The 23,680-nt window shown below is 32.4% G+C and overlaps 1 protein-coding gene and 1 pseudogene across 1 annotated transcript; one reads left to right on the forward strand and one right to left on the reverse strand.

Moving 5' to 3' along the window:
* Positions 1 to 1,755: 1,755 nt before the first annotated feature.
* Positions 1,756 to 3,193, reverse strand: LOC7493542 (geranylgeranyl pyrophosphate synthase, chloroplastic). Its single transcript, XM_002305160.4, has one exon. It carries the CDS (start codon positions 3,074 to 3,076, stop codon positions 1,979 to 1,981), a length of 1,098 nt encoding a protein of 365 aa, XP_002305196.4. The 5' UTR covers positions 3,077 to 3,193; the 3' UTR covers positions 1,756 to 1,978.
* A 7,234-nt stretch (positions 3,194 to 10,427) lies between these two features.
* Positions 10,428 to 23,216, forward strand: LOC18097591 (valine--tRNA ligase, chloroplastic/mitochondrial 2-like; annotated as a pseudogene).
* Positions 23,217 to 23,680: the final 464 nt, after the last annotated feature.

The raw sequence follows: 23,680 nt of genomic DNA on the forward strand, positions 1-23,680 counted from the left end.
GTGTTTTGTCCAAATCCGTATATTACTTGGCTTTTCTACCGCCTGAATATTTTCTGCTCGGAAAAAAAGTTTTTTTTTTTAACCATCCTTTCCTGTTTACATAAACTCTTACAAACCCTTAAAAAATAAATAAAGTCTAAGCAATTATTATAGGGATCAATTACTACATGAATGAATGTCATAATTTATTAGGGATTGAAAGTTTATAATTTAAAAAGTTGGAGGACCAAACTATATATTTAGTCTCACATTTAGAAAAACCATCTTTTTTGTCATGTTTTTCATTTTAGTCCTTTATTTTTAAATCTTGTTCTTTCTTAATCAATATGTTTTAATTGATCTTTAATTTAGATCGGTATGATAAAAAAATTATAAAAAAAAAAGAAAAAGACAAATCGGAAATCCCCTTAACGAGAAAATTAGCCTGTCTTTTAGAATATTTCTTAATGTATTAGAAAATTAACATGGAGACGTCCAATGGACCAATGAAGACTGAAGAGTCTGTACAGGGAGTGAAGCCCAAAATAGCGTACAAGAGCAAAGGTGACCTTTACATCGCCATGGCTAATCTTTTTCTTACCTTCAAGATTTACTATATTTATAATTGAAAATGCGGATGAAATTATATTTTTTTTAAATTAAAAAAATTATTAAATTTATTTTAATTTTTTTAAATTTTTTTAATAGATTAATTTTAAAAATAAAAAAAATATCATTTTAGTATATTTTTAAATAAAAAACATTTTAAATTATAATTATTACCACAACCCTAAACAAAAACAAAAAGTTTTAACAGCACGAAAGACGACCTCTCCTCCTGCTGCAACTAGTGGTTCGGAATCTTTTACGTAGAAGAAGCAAACAAATTGGGGGATACATCAACTTCTCTATTTTTATTAAGGATATAATGACTGTTATTAAACCCGATCAACTTGTTTATTTTTATTAAAGATATAATGACTGTTATTAAACCCGACAAGTTAAACTAGAACTTGGCCTGGTTTGAGTTTTAAAAAAATTAATGATAATTGATTCGGTTAAATTTGTACAACCTTATCTAATATATCTGGTTAAAAACTAATTTAATTTTTATAAAAAAATCAAAATATATTTTTTGATTTTTTATAAAAAAAATTAAAATAAAATTATTTTAATAAATACGAGTTCACTGTTCAACTCATAACTTATATCATAAATTAAATCATAAACAAATCAGGTGTAATAACTTGTACACAACAAGTTTTGGTTTAATTTTATGGTTTGAGCACTTCTACTAGTAATTGGTAATAAATAATGAAGATCTTCTAATTTGTTGAAGTTCTTGGTTTTTCCTCTCTCTCTCTCTCTCTCTCTCTTAAACCTCTGTGAATGATGACAACATTCAAAACATGCCCAGGTTAATTCGAGGGCAGCAAAAATATAAGCCAATCTGTCTTTCCCGGTGACCTTAGGAAAGTCTAAGGAACCGGTGGTAAACATCCGGTCACAAGCAACGATTGGACTTGTAAAATTTTCCGATCCTTCACTGAATAGCATCAAACGTTCTGTCATCTAACAATTATGTTGCTTTGATTTGGATTTTCCACTAATATTACATTCCATTAAGTTGTTTTCATCATTCTTCCAAAAATAAAATAAAAAAGAAAAAAAAATTGCTTCCAGCATGATATACATTTACATGTACATATATAATAAAGTTATTTTCATCGTTATCATACAACGAAAAACTATTCAGTACATCGGAAATTGCACTCCTTTATATCTCTGACAAAAACATGAAAATCCTATATTTTTTTATATAAAATAATAAGGAAATACAATTACTGATGTACACAGTAATTTCTTATAAAACAATAAAAATAAATTAAATTATTAGCATCCGTCAAATAACACATCTTATATATATTAATTATATCCTTAATTAAACAAAGAAACAAAGCGAAATCATGGATATGTATATATATAATCCAAAACCCCATTAATTTTGTCGAGTAGCAATATAGTTAGCAAAATGGTATAATGGGGCAGCCTTGACATGATCGAAGAAAGCAAGACCTTGATTGGCTTCATCGACCAATTGGGCAGCAAATTTCTTGGCCTCGTCTATGCCCATCAGCTTGGGGTAGGTCGCCTTGTCACTCGCCAGATCCTTTCCGGCTGTCTTCCCCAGTTCCTCTGAGGACTTGGTCACATCCAGTATATCATCCACCACCTGAAACAGCAACCCGATAGACCTAGCATATTTCCTAAGTCTTTCGACACTTGTAGCATCTGCACCTCCCATTATCGCCCCACAAACAACCGCTGCCTCTAAGAGCTTTGCTGTTTTATGGACATGAATATACTCCAATGTGCTCAAACTCACTTCTTTACCTTCACTGTCAATGTCCACAATCTGACCTGCCACAAGACCTTTTGATCCAACTGTTGATCCAAGCTCAGCAATGGCTTGGACCACACGGTCCGATGAAACATTCTTGGTGTTCCTAGCTACGTGCTCAAAGGCAAGTGATAGGAGTGCATCGCCAGCAAGAACTGCAGTATCTTCGCCGAATATTTTATGACTTGTGGGCTTACCTCGTCGGAGATCATCGTTGTCCATACAGGGAAGATCATCATGGATTAATGACATGGTGTGGATCATCTCCAGTGCACAAGCCGCTGGCATTGCTAACCCCTCATCTCCTCCCACTAATTCACACGAAGCAATGCATAAAATTGGACGTACACGCTTTCCACCCGCGAGCAGAGAATATCTCATGGCTTCATTGATTTTCTGGGGATGTTGCAAGGGTACTGCCTCATCTAGTGCTTTGTTCACTTGATTTGCCTTGTTGATCATGTACTCCTTAAATTCGAATGCTGGCAAAGGGACCTTCTGTGACTTGTTGCCCACTTCTTGGGATTGAAATGACTGTTTGAAAGATGGGCTTGCAACATAGGTGGCTTGAATTTTCAAGGGCACAAATTTGAGGTGGCCTAATGGGGTTCTTGGCTGGTTGTTTATAAGGCCATTGATGGGTTTTTTGAGGAGAAGCGAATTGTCATAGAAAGAGATTGTTGAAGAGAAGGCCATGACTGAGATGTGATTTTGGGAGAAGGTCAGAGCTAGGGACTATTAATGAGATAGGTTCTCAAGAGGATTGTTGATGATGAGTGCTGTATTTACATGGTAGAAGATGACTGGAAAAGATGCTGATTTAGCATGGCTTCTAAGTAATGATTATTCCTTTTTATATGGCTTTGGACCCTTGTGACTGTACTCTTGGCTTCATTCGCATGCTCCTAAAGGCATCAAAAGGTTTGGTTTTAATTTTTTTTATTATTGAGATTTGGAATTTTATTATAATTAAAATATGATTGATGATTATTTGCTTATGCTTTAAGGGGAAGGCTGTAAAAAACTATCTTTTTTATGAATATATTAGTTAAGATATCATAATTTCAACAGAATGATCTAGTAATTAAGAAAGCCTTTTCATTCCCTTTTCTTGATATCCTCTCCTAAATTTCCAAGAAAATTTTTTTGTTTAAAATTAAATTTTTTATGTTTTTAAATTGTTTTGAAATACTAGTATTAAAATTTATTTTTAAAAAATAAAAATAATATTATTTTAATATATTTTTTAACAAATCGCTACTCGTTCTCAAACATCCTTTAAATCTGAAAACTAGAATATAAGAAAAACAGTCAATTATTCTGAATGCACTGAAGATGCAATGCAGTTTTAGTTTTAAGATCGTCTAAAATAACAGGTATTTAAGAGTGTAGTTGCGATTGCTTTTCAAAGTGTTTTTCATTCAGAAATGCATCAAAATAGTATATTTTTTATTTTTTAAAAATTATTTTTGACACCAGCGCATCAAATAATTTGAAAACACTAAAAAATAATATTAATTTAAGTAAATAAAAAATTAATTTTTTAAAAAAAATTTAAAAAAATATTTTTGAAACATAAAAATAAACATCTTAATCTTAATAGACACTAAGAACTATAATACATTAATTAGAATTTTGTTATCAGTAAAATCCAAACAAAAAAAAATGTTCATTTATTTTGGAGGCTGGTCAGCATCTCTCCTACATTTAAAACGTATCAAAGTTGTTGTTTTCTTTCTATGAATTATTGCATGGAGAAAGAGAGAAAAAACACGTAAATGTAGACAATTGCTGAGTGAACGAACCACCTGCACTGCATTCTTCTTCTTTTAAACGAGATACACTCACTTACTTTTTGACACCACGATAATTTGGATTGCAAATTATCAAGTTTCTGTTTTTTTCTTTCTTCATGAGTTGACTTGTTTTACTGTTTAAGAAATTTATTGATTTCTTTCTATTTTAATAAGATTTTTAAATTATTATGCAGAGTATACCAAATAACTTTCCAGCATGTTAATAATTAGTAACAGACTAGACACTTAGCTTGCACCGTACTGTACGCAAGATCAATTTTTTAAAATCCTAAAAAATAATATTAAAATGTCATAAAGCCAAAAAAAAAAAAAACTAATGCGTGTGAGATGAAATATTTTAAAGCAATAAAATATATGATTATATATTTTTAAAAAATATATTAAAATGATGATATATTAAATTAATTTATAGTCATTAAAGTTAATCAATGAATTCTATTATTTAAGGCATAAGACATGATACCATAATAATATAATAGAATATAAATCAAAATAAAAAAAAATTAAAATCCTAAAAAATAATATTAAAATGTCATAAAGCCAAAAAAAAAATCTGATATGTATTAGATAAAATATTTTAAAGCTATAAAATATACGATTATATATTTTTAAAAAATATATTAAAATGATGATATATTAGATTAATTTGTAATCATTAAGGTTAATCAATGAATTCTATTATTTAAGGCATAAGACATGATACCATAATAATATGATAGAATATAAATCAGAATAAAAAAAAAACTCATTACAAATCAACCAAATATTGTAGTCTCGATATTGAAACAATATTCGATTAAAAAAAATAACTCAAGTAAACATAGATTAGTGGCATATATTATGTCGCATGTTGATAGTGTTTTTAATATAAAAAAAGATATTCAGACATAGCATTTTTTTTAAAAAAGGAAAATTTAAGATCCAGGTTATTGACCTAACAGAATTCAATAAGTCTGATTAATTTAATATATAATAAAAATATAAAGATGGTTGTTCTTGACCGTTGTGAGTCACCACAAATTTTGTTTGAATATGACTGAGTGGTTTACTTATTGCACACACAAACTTTTATTTTAAAATTATATATATATATATATATATGTTAAAATATCAAATCAATATTTTCTATACATAGCAAAATAAAAACCAAAGGAAGATAAAAGTAAAAAAAACACAGTGTCCAATTAAAGAAATCTTCCCTTAAGGCTAATTAAATTTTATCAAATTGTGTTATGAAAAAGTAAAAATCCAAACATACTCTTAATACTATTGATAGAGTTTTTCTTTTAATAACAATAATGTTTTAGATTGTGGTTGTGGTTGTTTTTTAAAATGTTTTTCGTGTCAAAATGCATCAAAATGATATTTTTTTATTTTTAAAAAATTATTTTTGAGATCAGCGTATCAAAACGATCCAAAACATACAAAAAAATTAAAATTTTTATGGAATACGGTTCAAACCGCGTTCCCAAACGGTGCTAAGTTGTCACCGATTATTTTCATTCACCGAAAATACTGATTTACCCCCAATAAACAAATGAGTTCTCACACTATTCTGATCAATAATGTTCTCTCTTATGTTGCAGTGCTTTTGTCGTATGAATTAGTTTCTGTTAATCTTTAACTCTGTTGTAAGAACATAAAAATTGATAACTATACTGATAGGAGGAGTTAAAATCTAAGTAAAACGACTTTGTTTTAAAAAATAAAAAACAATGTAGTTCAAATGATTATAAAAATAAAAATAATATTATTTTAAATTAACTTGTTTAATTTTATAATTTAGATTTTGAATTTAATGATGATATGAGCTGGATTTTATAATTATGGTTTAAAGAATAAATAATCAATGGACAAGAAAAAATAAAAAACTAACAGTGGAAACATCTAGTTTTTTTTCCAGAGATTTAACGGATTGAAACATTTTATTGGTGGTTTAAAGAGTGTTTGAAAACGCAGATCAACCCGTGTTTTTTAAAAATTCAATTTTAAAAAAAATTAATTTTTTTATGTTTTTGATGTGCTGATCTCAAAAATAATTTTTAAAAAATAAAAAATATTATTTTAATATATTTTAACATGAAAAATACTTTAAAAAACAAATACACTCCCAAACAGGTTTTTAATATCTTTTAACTGTGCTTTATATTTATTTAGTTTGGTGAAAAAACTAATTTTTCCATTTAAAAATCAATTAAATTTAAATACTTGAAATGTATTCTTAGCAAATGCTTAAAATTAGATTAGATTTTTATAAAATCATTAATTCAACAAAATCTATAGGTTATAAAGTTGGATAAAGTTCAAGCAATTATAAAATGAAGAAATGGGAGATTTTTTTTGTAAAACAACAGCTCTTTAATTAATGAAATAGAAACTAAGAACATTTGATAAAACACTAAGAAAATTTCAGCTCATCTCATATGATATAAAAGTAATTTTAAATGATACGAACTTATGTCGAATGATATAAAATAAGATTTTAAATGAAAATAAATGCATAAATATTTGTTTTTTTTTCCAACTTAAACGTTACTTCCCGTGCATACCCATTGAAAAGGGACAATGGTGACAAAACCATTCCCATAAACCCGCTTCTATAAATCTTTCACAATAAGAGTGTGGTTGGTATTGCGGTTGCTGTTGTGGTTGTGGTTTGAAAAAAGTTGTTTTATAAAAAGTACTTTTAGTTGAGGTTGGTTTGAAAAAATATATGTTTGGTTAAAACTGTGGTTAAAACTGAGGTTGAGTAAAAAGTAGTTTAATGTGTTTGGTTAAAAAAATGCTTTTCAAATTAAGGTTATAAAATAATTAATATATATATATTGAATGTTTTTAATTTATTTTACTATTGTTATTACATTATGAAATAAATAATACTTTATATAAAATATTTTATATTGTTCCATTGAACTATTTACAATTCCATCACGTATGAAATACATCCGACAAGGACTACAGTTTCATTGGTTTCGTAAGCGCGCAACAATATCAGGTAAAATATCATTAGAAATAAAATTAGGACTGTAATCAAATTCTACAAATATTACGTCATCAAGTTATCTTATTCTAATTTATATAGTGTTATTGAATAATGTGAAACACTAGTTTTTTCAAATAAAACACAATTAAAAATAAAAAATATTTTTTTTACTAGGTCGAACCCGGTTCAATATATTTTTATAGTTTTGGACCGGTCTGATCTCCACTGTTCACGTGAACAGTGGAGGAACTCTCCACTGTCCACTTAAGTGAACAGTGGAGAGTGAATTTAATTCACTCTCCACTGTTCACTTAAGTGGACAGTAGAGAGTTCATTCTCCACATGAGAAGACGCAGGCAGGACCGCAGGAGAAGAACACAGGAGAAGCAGATAAAACCTGCTTCTCATGAGCTGAGGTTCGACCTCAATTATTAGGCGGGATCCATGTGAAAAAATGTGTAGTTTGGATTAACCAAACACTTTAATTCAGCTTTTGTTTTCTGCCGCAGCCGCTGCCGCAGTGCCAAACGGGCACTAAATTGTTTGAAAACACGGGTGAATTTGTATTTTTAAAAAAATTAATTTTTTTTATTAAAAATTTTTTATATATATTTTGAATCATTTTGATACGCTGATCTCAAAAATAGTTTTTAAAAAATAAAAAAATTATTTTAATATATTTCATGAATAAAAAACACTTTAAAAAATAACTGCAACCTAAACAGCCCTGTTTCGAACTAATCACTCTTTTTATTTTAATATTCTCTTGATTAGACAAATCCAATTTTATTCGTTATTAAATCCAAATGCATACTTGACTAGATAGTGTCCGAACTCTGAAATAATTATTAGTTGGAATATAGTATATAGTTGACCAGAATGCATGCTTGACTTGTTATCACAAGTCAAAGTATTAAACTTGATTTGGCTTAGAACTCAGATTATGAGTTATATAGCTTAATCTGTATTGATTTTAATTAACAAAAAATAATAACATTTCAAGTGTGTTTTTTTTATAAAAAAAACTTTGTTTTGAAAATAAATCTTAAAAAAGCTAAATCATATTTTAACTGGGTTATATCAAATTTAATCTTACTTAATTTAATTTAAATGGTTAACATGTCATTAAATTGACCAATAAAACATAATAGATTTAATAATACCCGTAAAAAAAAAAGAGAAAAAAAAGCAGGATCTTTTGATTATTCGCACATGAACAAAATCCGAAGATACTGATTTTGTATAGGACAACCAAATCCACTTGGATGTGAAATTTTATCACAGTGTTTATCATTGTGGTAAAAATATTGTCCGTTAAAAATTTAAATTTGAAATTTATTTAAAATTAATTATATATATATAAATTATTTTGATGTGAGTATATTAAAAAATAATTATTTTTTAAAAACAATATTTTAATATATTTTTAATTAAAAAATTCTTTAAAAAACAACATTTACAGTACTAATAAACATGCTATACATGAGAACTAGATGTCATGCCCGCATGCTGTCGAAGGCTTATGGCATGCTTGTGCGTTGTCGTGAACTTATGAAAAAAATAAAAAAAATTATACAGAGAAAGACTGTTGCAGTCTACGATATTTTCAAGAAAAAACTACAAAAATAATTTTAGAAAAAAAACATAAAAAAAGCGAAAGGAAAAAAACCCATGTAGGAAACACTGTAGCAATCTATAGTGTTTTGTGAGGAAATATACAGTTATAATTCTCAACTAGCTCAATATTAAAAAAATAAAATTGACAAAGATAATTTTAAAAAAATTCATAACAAAAAAATATGTGGGGAATGACTGTAGCAATCCACAATGTTTTAAAGAAAAAAAATACGAAGCTAAATTCTCAATCAACTTAATATTAAAAAAATAGAAGTAACAAAGACAGTTTTGAAAAAAATCATAAAAAAAAATCATAAAAAAAAGGGAAAAAAGAAGAAAAAAAGACCCATGTAGAGAAATACTATAGCAATCCACAATGTTTTGTGAGGAAAACTACAGTTGTAATTCTCAACCAACTCAATATAAAAAAAAAATCGACAAATATAATTTTGGAGAAAATCATAAAAAAAAACACAAAAACCATGTGGGGAAATACTGTAGTAATCCAAAATGTTTAAAGAAAAAAAATACAAAACTAAATTCTTAACCATCTCAATATTAAAAAAATAAATTCAACAAAGATAATTTTAGAAAAAAAACACTGTAGCAAAGCAAAAACTATATGGAGAAACACTGTACCAATCGACAATATTTCAAAGAAAAAAACTATAAAACTAAATTCCCAACCAGTTTAATAGTAAAAAAATAAAATCGACAAAGATAATTTAAAAAAACATAAAAACAAAAAAATGAAAAAAAAAGGATAATTTTGGAAAAAAATGAAAAAGAAAAAGCATGTGGGGAATGGAAAAAAAAAAAAAACATGTATATTCTCTTTCCCATAATGATTATAAATTGAAATGCATATGAGATTAGAAGTGATTTATTCATTGAATGTACTAAAACAATTATGATATTAAAAGAAAAGGGAAAACATATCATATCTTCAAAGCAGATTTTTTTTCCGAGCCTTTTTCTTTATGTACAAAAAAGCCCTAGCTACTACACTTAGAATCGTTCACGGACGAATCTTAAATTACAGAAAATTAACTTGGTTTAATCTAATTTTTTTTTATTATATAAAAAAGATAAAAATAATATAATTTTTTAAAAAATTTAATGAGTTTGATTGAGTTTTTACTAGGTTTTTCATGGTTGGATTAACCTAAATTATTAATGGGGTTATATTAGATTAATTCTTCTATATTTTACTAAAATGTAATCTAACCTAGGCCCTAAATCATCTACATTAGGAGCCAACTTATCGGACCGGGATTTAAAACAACCAGACAAGAGTACCGTCACTCAACTTCCTCAATCTCATCCTTAACATCTTACCCATCTCCTAATCTTGTACCAAAACATGTTATCAACAAGGTCCATAAAGTTCTGAATTTTTCTCAATCGACCCCTGCTATTGTTATCATTAACTGTTTTGCCATTTCTCTCTGAAAAAGTTCCTATTGGATGATAATCTAATAGAAAATATCAAAGGAAGGACCAAACTGAGAAGTATAAAATCTTAGGAACCCTATAGACAAGCTTCCTACTCTTAGGATGAAATAAGAATTAATCACAATAGAAGGGACTAATATGACGTTTGACCGAATTCAATGTGACAGAAAACATGATCCACTTTTGTTTCTCTTTCCCTCTCTTCTCCACTCCTCTCCCTCCCTTGACAGGGTTTATCTCTTCCCTTCACTTCTCCAAAAGCCACCATCTTTTACACACAATCCCATAAAAAATACGATACTTCTAATGAGACTCTCTTCTTCATTTCTCCTATCTTCTTGTTCCCCTGCCCACAGGCTCAATCCTCTTCTCTTCTCTAAACGACGCCGTTGCCCCATCAAACTCTCTCACTTCCGTTTCAATCTTCTCACCAAACCCAGATTCTTTACAGGTGATTCCATTGTTACTAACCGTAAAATTTTTATCTTTTTAAATTTTAAACTTTGAATTCTGAATTGGGACTATAAAGTTTGAAACTTGGGATTGTGTGAAGTTTCAAAATTTGATTTTGTGTGTAATAGAAAATGGGTTTTTGTTTTTGTTAATTAACATCTGCTTTTAGTTCAGTTTGAGAGAAAATTGAGATTATAAAGTCTGAAACTTCTGATATTGACTGTAGTCTAATGTGATCAACGGCTGGTAATAATCAACTGTATTGAGTGTCGACGTGATTAGTAGGATTTTAGAATATCAATCCAATTAGTTGTTCAGCTGGTGAAAAGATTAGCTGTAACTAAAAAAGGTGTGATTGTTGTAACAAATTTGGCAAAGTAGAATACAATTCAGAGTTTACTTTTCTCTCTAGTTCTTTCTTTCAAAACCATAACTGTCAAGGGATGAAATCGCTAAGTTCTTGAAAAAATTGTACTGAAGCGAGGATCGAAGGGTGAAGTAAAGCTGTAATAACGGTGGAAGGTAGGGTTCTTGAAAATCATGTGAAGCGTATCGAAGCCTGTTAGAGCATCTCTTGATTGCTTTGGATAACTAACTATGCTAATAATTTGAAAATGTTAATTTATGTATAGAAATGTAGTTTTATATGTTAGTTTGTGAATTTGTTGAATAGAAATACGAAGGAATTTAATACTTGTTTCGTTTTAGTGATAAAACTGGATTTTGTTGAAGCTATATTTTAATTTTTGAGTTTGTTTATAGAACTATTTTTGGTAGCTTAATAGCTTTTTTATTGCTTTTTAGTTGCTGTTTCTGCAACAGAAAATGGTGTATTTACTTCCCCAGAAATCGCAAGGTCATTTGATTTTTCTTCAGAAGAACGAATTTACAACCGGTACTGTTTCTTTGACCATACTCTAATTTCATCTTACATTCTGTAAATATATTACTTGATAGATTTTTCATATGCAAATGGTGCTGTGCTTCTTCTAAACGTGTCTTAGCATATGTTCATTCATGGTAACATCATCTAATTGTTGGATGCTAGGTGGGAATCTCAAGGATTTTTTAAGCCAAGTTTTGACCGGGGGAGTGATCCTTTTGTGGTTTCAACAGCTTTTGAGCCACCGCTCAGCTAGGGTGTTGGGGGTGGGGGGGGGGGGGGTTGCCTCACATTAGCTTTTTGCCCTCCAAAGAACAAAATATCAACTGCATGTAGAGTGCAGACACCTAGTTTGTCTCCTAGGCCATCCTTCTAAATGGTAGGTGGAAATTATAACTCACTATGGACATTACACTCCTGTTGATGCACTTCTTATCTATTATTTGATCATTGGATGTGGTTACGTAGTTGTTGCTTTTAAGAATTGTTCTAACTTTCGCTTCATTTTTGGTTAATGAATCAGTTATAGTGAAAAATGGTAGCTGTAGCTGTAGTTGCTATTTATTCGGCATGCAGAGAAGATGTTTGAAGCTTTCTTCAAAGAATAAAAAAGGAAAAAAAGTGAATACCATATCTTTCTGGTTCAAATATAGGGATACAATAACTATGCAAATGAGAAAAAATTTGATTGTAAGATATAAGTGATACAACATGGAATGATTGTCTGAATATAATCATCTAAGGCTTATAGCAAAAGAAAATGCTATAGAGGCCCCTAAACTGCTGACTATATTCTGAATGATGAAGAATTCTGGAGATACATTATTCTTGAAAGTTCCTTGTCTTAAGGAAAGCAAATTTTAAAACCAACAACTAAAGTTAAGATGCATGGATGGAGTGTGTTTATGCACAAGAACACCAATTTTATCAATCACTCTTTTGACTTTTCTGTGAACTTTTCTCTTTGCATATCCCATTAATACTCTGCATCAATGATATGAGAGGCTTTTTTAGCCATCTCATTCTATGTCATCAATGCCATTTTAAATTTCTCCAGAACACGGTATATGCAGAGGATATTACTTTTTTACAGACTTACAACTGCATGATAATGTGCTCTTGATTCTTTTTTAATCAATTTGGAGAACCGAGTTTGAGAAATATTAAGTGGTGTTCTTATTGTATATCACAATTACATTTACATTTTGCCAGCTGTCTGTCTTACTAGTATCGTGTATCAAATCTGCTACCTTTTGAATTTTTTTTTTAACTTGGTAATCTTGTTGGTTAGGATATCATGGTTAGATACAATCGCATGAAGGGAAGACCAACTCTGTGGCTTCCTGGTACAGATCATGCTGGTATTGCAACTCAGGTTTGTTTATGGACTGTCTGTTTATACTGATATTAGTGTATTGACTGATTCTCCTTTTGGGTTGTTTTTAACAGAAAAAAAGTCCATTTTTCACTTAAGCCTTCCATAAAACTATTATCAATATTGGAGATTTCCTTTAACTTTGTTTCCCTAACTCTTTAGTTGCATTTCTTGGAGAAATGAAGATCCCCTCTTAAACTGTTTATATAGGGATCGTATTATATTAGATTTGACTTTTAGGGTATTGATTTTCAGTCTTTCCACTACTTTTCTTGTTGCTTATGTTTTTGGCAATAAGTTTCTGATGAAGTATTGCTTGAATTGCTTGTGTGTTTTGAATTCTCTTTTTGAATAAATGTGCTTCTTTTCTCAGTTGGTTGTAGAAAAAATGCTTGCATCTGAAGGAATTAAGAGAAATGATCTGAGCAGAGAGGAGTTCACAAAACGAGTTTGGGAGTGGAAAGAGAAGTATATACCCCAAACTCGCCCCTGTTTTTTTTCCTTTATGGGATCTATGTTTTCTGATTGACCAAGCATTACCTTCTTCTGTAGTTCACAAAACACACACCTGTTTCTTTTTTTTTCAGCTTTCAATTTCTTGCCATGTGTTTCGGATTCCAAATAAATTGATAGACCACATGTAATCAAAAGAGTAGTTTCAGTAGTTTTGCTGAATTTTGAAGGTTGCTGTTATTATTCAACCTTCAAATTGCTTCTACTGTTATGTTTTGCAGTAGTTTCAGTTATCAGTGCATCCCACTTCCTATGGTGTTTTTATGATTTCTTGTCTTGTTATGCTTTTAGATATGGTGGAACTATTACAAATCAGATTAAGAGACTCGGCGCTTCCTGTGATTGGACTAGAGAGCATTTCACCCTTGATGAACAGCTAAGTCTTAAGGCAGTTTTCTTACTGGCAGAAGTAGAACAGTGGCCAATCTAGAAAACTGTATCTGAGTGGGGATAGTTTATGGGTAGTGTTAAATTGCTAGCAAAGGGTGCCACATCTCTCTCTCTCTCTCTCTTCTGGTCTTTATTTGACTTCCATTTGGAGAGCTCTTCATTTAATTGTGCCTGAAAAGCACTTTTGATATGCTTAACTGCATTTATCAGATAATCTTTTATTCTGACACCATGCCTTCTAATTTTGCAGAAGCTGTGATTGAGGCATTTATCAAGCTTCACGAGAAAGGTCTAATCTATCAAGGTATTGAACTTTTTGAGCTCTTTTTTTTTCCGACTAAAGGGGAAAGGGGGGGATCCATGTTCTTGCAGTCTGATCCTGGTTACAAAGTTATACCTGTTCATTGGTGCTAAAGAGTAGGGGGCTGCTTTCTTCTTCCTTCTTTTTTTCAATTTCTAGGCTTTCAGTTTGTGTATTTAACTATGCACTGTATCCTATATTTAGGATATTAAACAGTCGTTTAGTTATTGTGATAAGTGGTTCCCTAAATTCATGTTTTCTTCTAGGCTCTTACTTGGTTAACTGGTCTCCTAATCTGCAGACTGCTGTTTCAGACTTGGTATGCTATTTTTGGATTCCAGCCTCAATTGATTTTCCATTATTGTTACAAATAATATAGTTTGACATAAGTTCTTTTTATTTGTGCTTAGGAAGTAGAATATTCTGAAGAACCTGGCGCTTTATATCACATCAAGTATCGAGTTGCTGGACAGTAAGTATTGGAGATTTACGCTTGTACTATTTCTTTATTTCCTCTGTAAGTATATGATGTCTAGCAGATCTTCAATGAAAATTAGTACCACTTTGTTTTTACTCATATAACATATTCTTGACTATCTGGGTACAGCGTTAGTGCTATGTGAACTTGTCAATGTTGCCACAGCTTACTAGAAGATTGCTTCTGTATGCATATTGCAATTTTTATATTTCTTCCTTTTGTAGGAGTGACTTCTTGACAGTAGCAACAACACGGCCTGAGACTTTATTTGGTGATGTAGCTATTGCTGTGAATCCCAAGGTAGGGGCATTTTATGTAATCTACATGAACTCTTTAAACTATTATATCAGGATGCAAATAACAAATTTTTTGGATTGATTATTTAGATCCTTAATTTAAGGAACATGCCTTATCATTATATATAGGTTAATAAGTACCAACATGGTGTTAAGCTATCCAAAAATTTGATAATCTTTATGATTAGAAGCTTGTGAAACATTGACAATAATTTCATTTCATCTAATTCATACCTGCCATTATCACTGAAAAAAAGAGAGATAACTATCAGCTAATTCTTATTATTGTTTCAAGATTTTTGAAGATCAGACAGTATGGTGTTAATGTTCATTGTGACAAAGCATGCAAGCCCTCTAACTAAACCTCAGGGCTTTCATTCTGTAATTTCAGTGTGGACTTTATTTACTGAATCATTTTGTGGTAAAGCATATCCACACATTCTTTAGTCACAGTATATCATTGTATTTAATAGAAAAAAAAGAAGATGAAATAGGTGTAGCAGTATTCTCTTTCTAGCGGTATAGCTGAACCACCTGCATATATAAACTACTCATGGTATGTACAGTTTGGGCGTGGCTCAGATATCATAAAATCTCCTGCCATTTAGTTGGTTGTGTGAGTGTGTGGTACATGCTCTTATATGTATTCTTAGGAGATTCTGGCAAATTCTGACAGCTCAATATATTATATATTTGATAAGCAGGATGACCGCTATTCTAAGTTTATTGGAAAGATGGCAGTTGTACCCATGACATATGGCCGCCATGTACCTATCATCGCTGACAGGGTAAAAGATGCTTTTCTGATACTTGTTGCATTTTGCTTTGTTGTCTGTGTTCATGATATTTTTTCCTTGGGAATTCCCCATAGTGCATGTTTATTATTGAATTTTATGTCAACCATGTACTTTTAATCTGGACTTCTGTTCCTTAAAGCAAGTTGAAAATTCAGGGAAATAACCTGGTTGCTATTTTGGCAGCATGTTGATAAAGACTTTGGGACTGGTTTGTTGAAAATAAGCCCAGGACATGATCATAATGATTACTATCTTGCTAGAAAACTTGGTCTCCCTATACTTAATGTGATGAACAAGGATGGGACCCTTAACGAGGTTGCTGGATTGTACTGGTGAGACTTGAAATGATTATCTTAGGTTAAAGAATTTGTGTTGGAGAATTTATGTATGCCTAACATGCGGAAACAAATCTTGGAATGTTAGTGGTCTTGATCGATTTGAGGCACGAAAAAAACTATGGTCAGAACTTGAGGAGACAGGATTAGCTGTAAAAAAGGAGTCACACACTCTACGGGTTCCATGATCCCAACGTGGTGGAGAAGTGTGTACATACTATCTTTACATGTACCCTTCCAAATTTCAAGGATTTAAATTTTGGTGAAAGGCATCTTCAACAGGGAATTTTATGTCATGATGTTTGTTTCCTTGTAGATAATCGAGCCATTGGTAAGTAAGCAATGGTTTGTTACCATGGAGCCCTTGGCTGAGAAGGCCCTTCGTGCTGTTGAAAAAGGAGAATTGACCATAATGCCTGAAAGATTTGAGAAGGTATGCAAGATTAAGAAAAATTCCTTGTTTCTCTGCATTTGTTTCCTATTTTGATCAACTAGACTTTCTCTTATGCCTGCTTAGTTATTGGCTCTTTTCTTAGTCTTCTATCCCAGTAGTTTCTAACGTGCGTAAGTTGCAATCCTGCTTGATATTACTTTTCAATGTGGCATATCTATTCCTCCTTCATAGCCATGCAAATCGTCATTAATCTTGAAACAATATATATCAACCTGGGTATGGTTCTGTCATGGTTTTCCATCAACTCCATCAGCTTGTGGTTAATTTCTTTAAAACCAAATTTACTATTTACCAAACTCGGTGTCAAGTTCTTTCTTTTTGTTGATGACAGATTTACAATCATTGGCTGTCAAACATCAAGGATTGGTGTATAAGCAGACAACTATGGTGGGGACACCACATACCTGTATGGTATGTTTTAGGAAAAAACTGTGAAGAAGATTACATAGTCGCAAAGAATGCTGATGAAGCTCTTGAGCGAGCTCGTGAGAAGTACGGGAAAAATATTGAAATTTATCAAGATCCAGATGTTCTGGATACTTGGTTTTCAAGGTCTGTTTTTTTTATGAGTGGTAAGGATTTATCTCTTGTTGTGAATGCTTAAATTGTAAAGTAAAGAATCAAAGAGGTTGGACAATCAATCACTTTCTCATGGAAATGCCTACAGCAGCAAATGGTTTTGATTCGGTCTAGAAAAGTGCAAACAGTTATAGAATAAACAGCAAACTTTGTTCTGTATTGGCTTTTCTTCTTTCAGTTAATCCTGCTTCTCCCAAACATTGTTTCCCTTAATAATCTAGCTGTTTAGATATGGTGATAAACATTGCTAAAAAGATAGATACCAAAGGTTATGCATTGATTTTAATCCTCTACCATTTGTGTCTATTGTGGAAGCCTCAATGATATTCTTTATGTACCACTCAATCTCTTATCAGTCATGTAATTTTTGTTGGAGGGAATTTTGAATCTTTCATCACTTTTTAATTTTTTTTCCCCTAATAACCAATGGTTTTCTGGAATTATTTTTTCCACATAACCCCATGGAATTACCATTTTAAATGAAGTGAATTTACTTCTCCTTAACCTCATTTATTTAATTTCCATCTGCAGTGCTCTGTGGCCGTTCAGTACTCTTGGTTGGCCAGATGTTTCAGCAGAGGATTTTAGGAAGTTTTATCCAACAACAATGCTTGAAACTGGGTATGTTCTTCTCTTGCTGACTTGCTTGTTTGGTTTGTTATTGTCTTTTATCCTGGCCGTAGTTTAATCATTTTATATGGAACCCATTTTCAAGAAATTGAAGCTGGATTGATACTTTGTGACCAGTTTGGCTGAGTGAGGGGTTTGAAACTTTCAATTAACCTGGCCAGTTTTGAAAGAATATCCAGAGTGCTTGGCAGCCAAGCCTCAATCTGTGGCAGGCTGTGTATGGAGCAAAATAGCTTCTGGTGTTTTGGGTTGTTTATTGTGCACTTCTACTCTTTGTTTGTAGAGTGAACATTGACAGACGAAGATTTCATGGCTTGGGAGCAAGAGAGAGTTGGGAAACATCTTTCATCACAGGACTGGTCACAGTTCTCACCCCTTTTATTCTTGTTCGTGGCATTGCTACTATGATTCGGCTTTTGGTGATAATTTTCTGCCAACTCTGATGGAATATATATTCTGCATCATAATTATGACTACCGGTGCTAACTTCATTCATATAAATAGGCTGGAAACAATTTTCAGCATAAAAGAGTTGATCAGTAATCGGCTCTTTTCTTGGCACAATGGTAAAACACCATAAAAGTATTTGGCTTGCAGTAACTAGTGCTCAAGTTTGTTTGAGAATTGACTAACCACTTTGTGGAAAACTCTCCAGGGTAGAACTTTCTCAAAATTCTCTCTTATAACACCCATCTTGGAGGCACCATGCCTGAGTCATGTTGTAGTCAATTTTATCCGTGACAATGGCAGGATTTAAGAGTTTCGGTGATTTACCTGCCTTCTGGCTTCATAACAAGATGAATGTCTTTCCTGTTGTAGGGTACTATCTTTAATTGCATTGAAACGTGGTTTTTTTCCCCTTGATATGCATGGCTTCTATTTTTGCCGCTGCTTGCCTTTTCATTATTTCAGGTTTCCGCCTCCATGGCCTTCTGTTACCTCATGATTTGCCATTGATACTTGCTTCTGTTGTTTGGACAGGCATGATATTTTGTTCTTTTGGGTGGCAAGGATGATCATGATGGGAATTGAGTTTACCGGGACTGTTCCATTTTCATATGTTTATCTTCACGGGCTTATCCGGGACTCACAAGTGAGTAGAGCGTGCTTGTAAATTTGTTCATATGCATGTATTTGTTCATAAATCCATGTACAGCTCTATGTATGTGTTCAGCAGCTCACGACTCATGAAGACAACGGAAAAATAACTACTGCAAGGATTACTTACCAACTTTGCCCTTTTTATTGTGATTACCATTTTACTCAGTTGCTGTTCCTATAGCTTAGTTTGCTTGCATTGTTCTCACTTTTATCTCCATATCCCATGTCATATTTTCAGGGACGGAAAATGTCTAAAACACTTGGTAATGTAATAGATCCCCTTGATACAATCAAAGAGTTTGGCACTGATGCTCTACGATTCACTATTTCTCTAGGGACTGCTGGCCAGGTTTCTCTCCTGTCTTATAATCCTTTAAACTGCTCCTTCAAGACTAAATGGCATTTTCTGAAGAAAAAAAAAATACACGGAGCCAATCTGCCTCCTGCATGTGGATGGTTTAAAACTGACAACAGATACTATTTTGTTTTACTAATATACATGCTTTTTGACCCAGGACCTTAATTTGTCTACTGAGAGGTTGACTGCCAACAAGGCTTTCACCAACAAACTATGGAATGCAGGCAAGTTTGTGCTGCAGAATTTGCCCAGTCAAACTGATGTATCTGCTTGGGAAGCTATAATGGATTGTAAGGTCTCTTTATCCTCTTTGAGAGGACATAGGTTTTTTTGTTGTCACGTTTTCTATGCTTACTGTAGGCATTGCCCTGTTCAGTTAACTGAACAAATTTTATTCTTCTTGCAGTTTGACAAAGAGGAGTCTGTTTCCAGGCTACCTTTACCAGAATGTTGGGTGGTAAGAAAATAGCTATGAAGCATCATGTCCATTGTCAAATCTCTATAGTTAAACTAATAACCTCGTTTAATTTCAGGTGTCAAAACTTCATGTGCTTATTGACATGGTCACAACTAGCTATGACAAGTTTTTCTTTGGAGACGTTGGGAGGGAAACTTATGATTTCTTTTGGAGTGATTTTGCTGATTGGTGATTTTGCTGATTGGTACATTAAATCTATCTAGTTTTTCTTTGGAATACTTTTACCTTTATTTTAATAGAGATACTGTAGACAATAAATAAATTTCCTGGTTCTGGAATATAAAACATAACCCTTATATGTAATTATCCCAATACATAAAGCACTTAATACATGTGAGAGGCTGCACTTTGGTAGAAAGATAGAGATTGAGATTCAGTGCATGTATGTACGTATGAACTATGTCACATGGTTTTCAGCATTATCATTTTCCTGTTTTGAAGGGTAAAATTTTCATTCATTAACAGGCTAGTTCTTAGAACAAATGTTTTAGATAAAGTGGCAACTGATCCCTTAAAACGTTGGATTCACAGAGTGGGGAAATATAGGGTATAAGTTCTTTGTTTCCTTTTTTCATTCCTTATTGGTGAAACTCGTGGTTTTTTCTTGTCTTGTGCATGTACATTCATGCTTGCTATTATGTGCATAGATGTAGAACTGTAGATAAATTTGGTGCTTGTTATACTCCAAATGTAGCTTTCTTTTCGATGTCTTGCTTTTTTGGTTTAAAGATTTTAGCTGTTTCCATGGTTTTATGCCTTCTCTTTGGCCAGGTATATTGAAGCCAGTAAAGCTCGCCTTTACCAGTCCGGAGCTGATTCAACTTTGTCAGTGGCACAGGCTGTTCTACTGTATGTTTTTGAAAATGTTTTGAAATTGCTACATCCGTTCATGCCATTTGTCACTGAAGAACTGTGGCAGGTAACAATTTTGTAGCATATAAGCCTTGTCAACTCTGCCCTAAACTTTATTGACTAGACGTTACATGAACATTTCTTCTCAACCCATCTTTTATTCAAACTGAAATGGACTCCTTTAAGTGACCGTGTTGGTTTTGACATTTGAGTTTAAAGATCACTTTTTTATTTTAAAAGTTGATATTATGTGTTCAAGTTTAAAAATCACTTCTTTGAGTTTGAAGTTGATGCAGTATGTTCCTTGTTATGTCACTTTGAAAAATTTGTACAGATGCAACGACAATATGTTTCACTTTATTGATTCTTGACTTCCTCCAATTTATACACAGGCACTCCCTGAACGGAAAGAAGCACTTATAGTATCTCCTTGGCCCCAGACTTCACTTCCACAGCTTCCGAACTCCATAAAAAAATTTGAAAATTTCCAAGATCTGGTGAGTACACAACTACTTCCATTTCCAGCTCACTCAATTGGTTAATCTGTGACAAAATTTATATGTATTTCTCTCTCTTTTTTTAACCACAAGAATAATGAATCCATCTTTACTTATGAATTAGACTAGAGCAATTCGCAATGCTCGAGCAGAATACTCAGTTGAGCCAGCCAAGCGTATATCTGCATCTATAGTTGCAAGTGAAGAGGTCATCCAATATATATCTGTCAGTGCACTCCATTTTCTTAATCTGTATTGTAGGTGGGCATTAGTGTGCTGTTTTAACTAGAGATTTAGCTTGCATAATCAAGTGAGGATATAAACATTCTTTCTTATTCCTTGGTTTTCAATGGTCTGGCATTGTAAAATTTGAACCTTTTACGTTCCAACTCCATTTGTCTCATATGCTGTCTTTTCTTCCCCCTCTCCAAGCACCTCCTGAGCTCATGGCCAAGGCCCCTGGCCAAAAGAAATCATTTCTTAGTGCAATAGAGATATTAACAATTCTGAAAAGAGAGGAATACAGATAAAACATGCTGCAAACAGACTGGCCTTCTGGTCAGTAAAGCTAGGAAAAAGGATTCTTACTTGTATAAATTCTCAAACTTCCGCTGCCCAAACTGATTATAACATGTAAATGCCCTTTCATGCCAAGAAAAACTAACATAAGTTATATTTTAGCACTTGAAGTGGTCTGCCCCCAACCATCCAAATAATTTTTTTTGAAGGATAGTGAATTATGCTCTCACTATCTTTTTAGCTCTGTTTCTTTCATTAAATGTTATGTTTTCTATTTGATAAAAGAAAGGGTATTGTGCACGGGATTCATCTTACCACTTCTTTGCATGCTGTTTATAAACATGTCATTGCTATATCATTCTTCCATTGCAATTTACAGATGTTTAGGCAAGGTGATTGAATAGTAGCCTTTTTAAGGAGGACACTTTGTAGCATGGCTGTTTGTTGAATTTGTGCATGTGCACACTATGCATGGTAATAAAAATCACTGTCAATGCAGAACAAGAAGGAAGTCTTAGCTCTTCTTTCCAGGCTAGATCTACAAAATGTCCATTTCACAGATTCTCCTCCAGGCATGTTTATTTCCAAATCAGTTTTGCTTTTTCTGCTTTGTTTCCGCCTTTTGTTTTCTTTCTTGTAAATGGGCCAGTTATAAATGACATATATTACTTTGTCTTCTCTCATTTTTCCTTTACTTATGACTGGCCTTTGAACTTTTAATTCTAAATGATGTAAATTCTGTTGTGCTTTAGGGGATGCAAACCAATCAGTTCATCTGGTTGCCAGTGAGGGACTAGAAGCTTATCTTCCTCTTGCAGATATGGTTGATATATCTGCTGAGGTAGAACGCCTTTCAAAGCGCCTCTCCAAGATGCAAGTAGAGTATGATGTACTTGGTGCTCGTCTCAGTTCTCAAAAACTATGAGCATCTTTCTACTCAACTTTTACATGTGTTTATGCCCACAAATCTCCCCCTCAAAATAAGGGATTGCTGAACCATGATCATTATGGATTTTGTATGATCCAAGGTTATAATTTTCTAGGCCATAGCACATCTTGATGTTAAGTAAGACTGCTAGTGCTAGTCTCTTACCCTAGAATAAATATATTTTAACATTCATAGCTCTTGATATCACTTTTGCAACATGCTTACAATCTACCTCACTTTATAGTTTGTAGAGAAAGCTCCCGAGGATGTTGTCCATGGGGTTTGAGAAAAGGCAGCGGAAGCAGAGGAGAAGATAAACCTCACCAAGAATCGGTTGGCTTTCCTGAAATCCTCTGTTCTGGTGTCGCAATAGGCTGTCTGGGTAGACTTCATTTCTTCTCATTGTCCAGATTAAATCCACAAAATTGGATTCATCTCATTGCTAGACCCAGTGCTCCATACAACAATCTGACATCCACATCATCTACTTTCTGGTGGGACAAGGACGATTATGGATGACCATTTAGGACAGGATAGTGGAACAGTTGGATGTACGGAAGTTTTACGTAAATTGAGTCTTGCTTTGCCTTGTTTAATGGAAGAGATAAAAGTACTTGACAAATTGCTTATAAGATTGTGCTCCTATCCATGATAATTTTTGTGCCACAGGTCACTGATAGAATTCTTGGCCGTCTAAATGTACAGTTATTCATTTACCACCAGAATTTCTACTTATATTGTCCTGCATTTATCTTTCTACATTTTTCAATAACTTAAATTCTATCGTATATTTTACCTTTATATGGATGTGTCTTCCATTTTGCCTCGTATCATGATCTGGCAGTCTTTTAGGCTTTGATGATTTGAAACCGAGTAAAACCTTTTGTATTCTCAGTGGCCACTGTAATGCAGTTGAAGAAGAACGTTGTCACTGATCAATATGAAATTTATCAAGAATGGGATCGGTTTGATTGTAAATGTGAAAGAAGGGAATAGTGGTTATCTATCTGCTACAGCCTTAATAATATCAATAGCCAATTTACACTTGCAGTTCAAAACTATGGATTAGCAGAAACTCCCTGTAAGCACCATCAGAAGATTCCAAATTGTTGGTGTATTGCTGCTTGGCTGACAGTTAACTTTATTGTTAAATCCCAAACCATTACTGTCTGATAAAGTCATTTCTCTAATTCGTATCAAGAAAGAAACGG

This window comes from Populus trichocarpa, chromosome 4 (assembly GCF_000002775.5).
Source record: "Populus trichocarpa isolate Nisqually-1 chromosome 4, P.trichocarpa_v4.1, whole genome shotgun sequence".
Taxonomy (NCBI): Eukaryota; Viridiplantae; Streptophyta; class Magnoliopsida; order Malpighiales; family Salicaceae; genus Populus; species Populus trichocarpa.